Source organism: Littorina saxatilis, unplaced genomic scaffold (genome assembly GCF_037325665.1).
Source record: "Littorina saxatilis isolate snail1 unplaced genomic scaffold, US_GU_Lsax_2.0 scaffold_96, whole genome shotgun sequence".
Lineage (NCBI taxonomy): Eukaryota > Metazoa > Mollusca > Gastropoda > Littorinimorpha > Littorinidae > Littorina > Littorina saxatilis.
The window spans coordinates 155,911-157,675 of record NW_027126839.1 but is presented as its reverse complement, the minus strand read 5'-3'; the positions used below and the strand labels follow the sequence as shown (position 1 = coordinate 157,675).

At 46.3% G+C, this 1,765-nt stretch overlaps 1 protein-coding gene across 1 annotated transcript; it reads right to left on the bottom strand.

The window, feature by feature from the left end:
* Positions 1-251: 251 nt before the first annotated feature.
* LOC138955342 (uncharacterized) lies at positions 252-1,094 on the bottom strand. Its single transcript, XM_070326953.1, has one exon. It carries the CDS (start codon positions 1,092-1,094, stop codon positions 252-254), a length of 843 nt encoding a protein of 280 aa, XP_070183054.1.
* Positions 1,095-1,765: the final 671 nt, after the last annotated feature.

Genomic DNA, 1,765 nt, shown 5'->3' with positions numbered 1-1,765 from the left:
GGCAATACCACCAATAGGCACATGTTCCGTTGCCAATGTATCATCAATAATAGCAACTTAATATTATTGTATATCACGTTTGAATGTATATTCCAAGTATTCCAGGTATCAATGAGAAGCATCAGTAGAACATATGTAAATCAATTCCATATTCTGTTACTATAAACGATTGCTACCTCATTAAATTCAGGGAAGAAAAGTCTGGAACACAGCACTGGAAGCAAGCTGATTGTAAGGTAACACATATACAGTTACAGAAGAGCGAGGAGGCCTCGCATGGTAGTGACTCTCGAAACTGCACTGCCTTGCTTAGCAAAAACTACACCATCTCGCACCCAGGTGTCTTCGAGTTTTTTCTCCCTTTTCAGTTGTCTGGCTTTGGCGGCTAATTCTGACCGAGCCTGAGTCAGATCGTCATTGATGAAGAGCTTTGGGGTGGGCGTCCGGGCAGCTGGCCAAGCACGATCAGGAAAGATCTTCCTGGGGTCGGTCTGGGACAAGTTCTTCTTGTTCCTCATAAGAGAGAGCTTGAACCTGAACGAAGTGAACTTGCATATGATCGCTCTGTTGTATGTTTCTCCTGGGCCAGGTCTCCTACCGACTCTATGAGATCTGTCCATCATCGCGTCAGTAAGGTCAACGCCGACAGACTTCCCAACAGCCTTAACAACAATGTCGGTGTCTTCTTTGTCCATCTCCGGGATGTTGTTGATTCGGATGCAGTTCCGTCTACTGTATTGTTCCAAGTCATCCATTTTCTCCCGGAGCTGGACAATCTCTGAGTCGCGTTTCTCCACCTCCGCACGGTAATGTGCAACTTCCGTCTTGAGGTCGCCTAGTTCCTTGCGAAACTCAGCGATAACCTGGGATGCCACAGCTTTGGACAAGACTTTAAGTATGTCTGGATCGGACAGGAAGGTCGTGATCTTTTCCTTCAGTTGGTCTTCTTGGCTCATCTTCCCCTTTGGCTTTGGTGTACTCGAAGCCAGCTCGTTGGAACAGGTGATGATCGTCTCGTCCGGGTCCGATAAACTGTCACTGGGGCACGGCCGCTTCTCAAGGTCTTGCAGCGGTGAGGCTAAGCGCTTAGACATCGACACACTCTTGGTAACCACTGTCGACGGCAATGTCGAGAAAAATATTGCAAAAAGTCCAAGTTAATAGCAGCTCAGAACTACGCGTACGCGTAATGTAGACAGTCTCGCAGACAGTCTCGCTTTAGAAATGTCCACAATTTATGTTTGGTACTTGTGGCATACACAAAACAGACACCTAATACAGACAGATCCCTCTGAGAACTTAAATACTTCTCCTGGCGCCTGTGTCATGAGAAAACGAGAAAGGCGAAAGACGATTGTCACACCTCACACATCAGCACGTGCAAAGACGTATAGCAGCACAAGATGTCATGAGTAATAGCACGGGGGACATGCTCCGGTCGATGCAAAATGACAACAGACTCACAAGGAAATGTCAAAAATCTTCACATTATGCGGCAAATCACAAGCATATTATCACCTACTTGAAGTTACAAAGCGCTGAGATCATCACATGTCTATCCAACAGACCACACCTGTCACAACACCACAGAACTCGACCAAACTAACATTTACACGGGAGAGAGCCAAACAGGCGTGTCCTTACTCGTCCGCCATCTTGATTCTTGATTTATTCTTCTTGCCAAGCATCACTATACTACTATACTGCGTTATTCAACCAGGGAGACATTCCGTTTACGCGAAATCCCATGTTTGCCACAATCCAA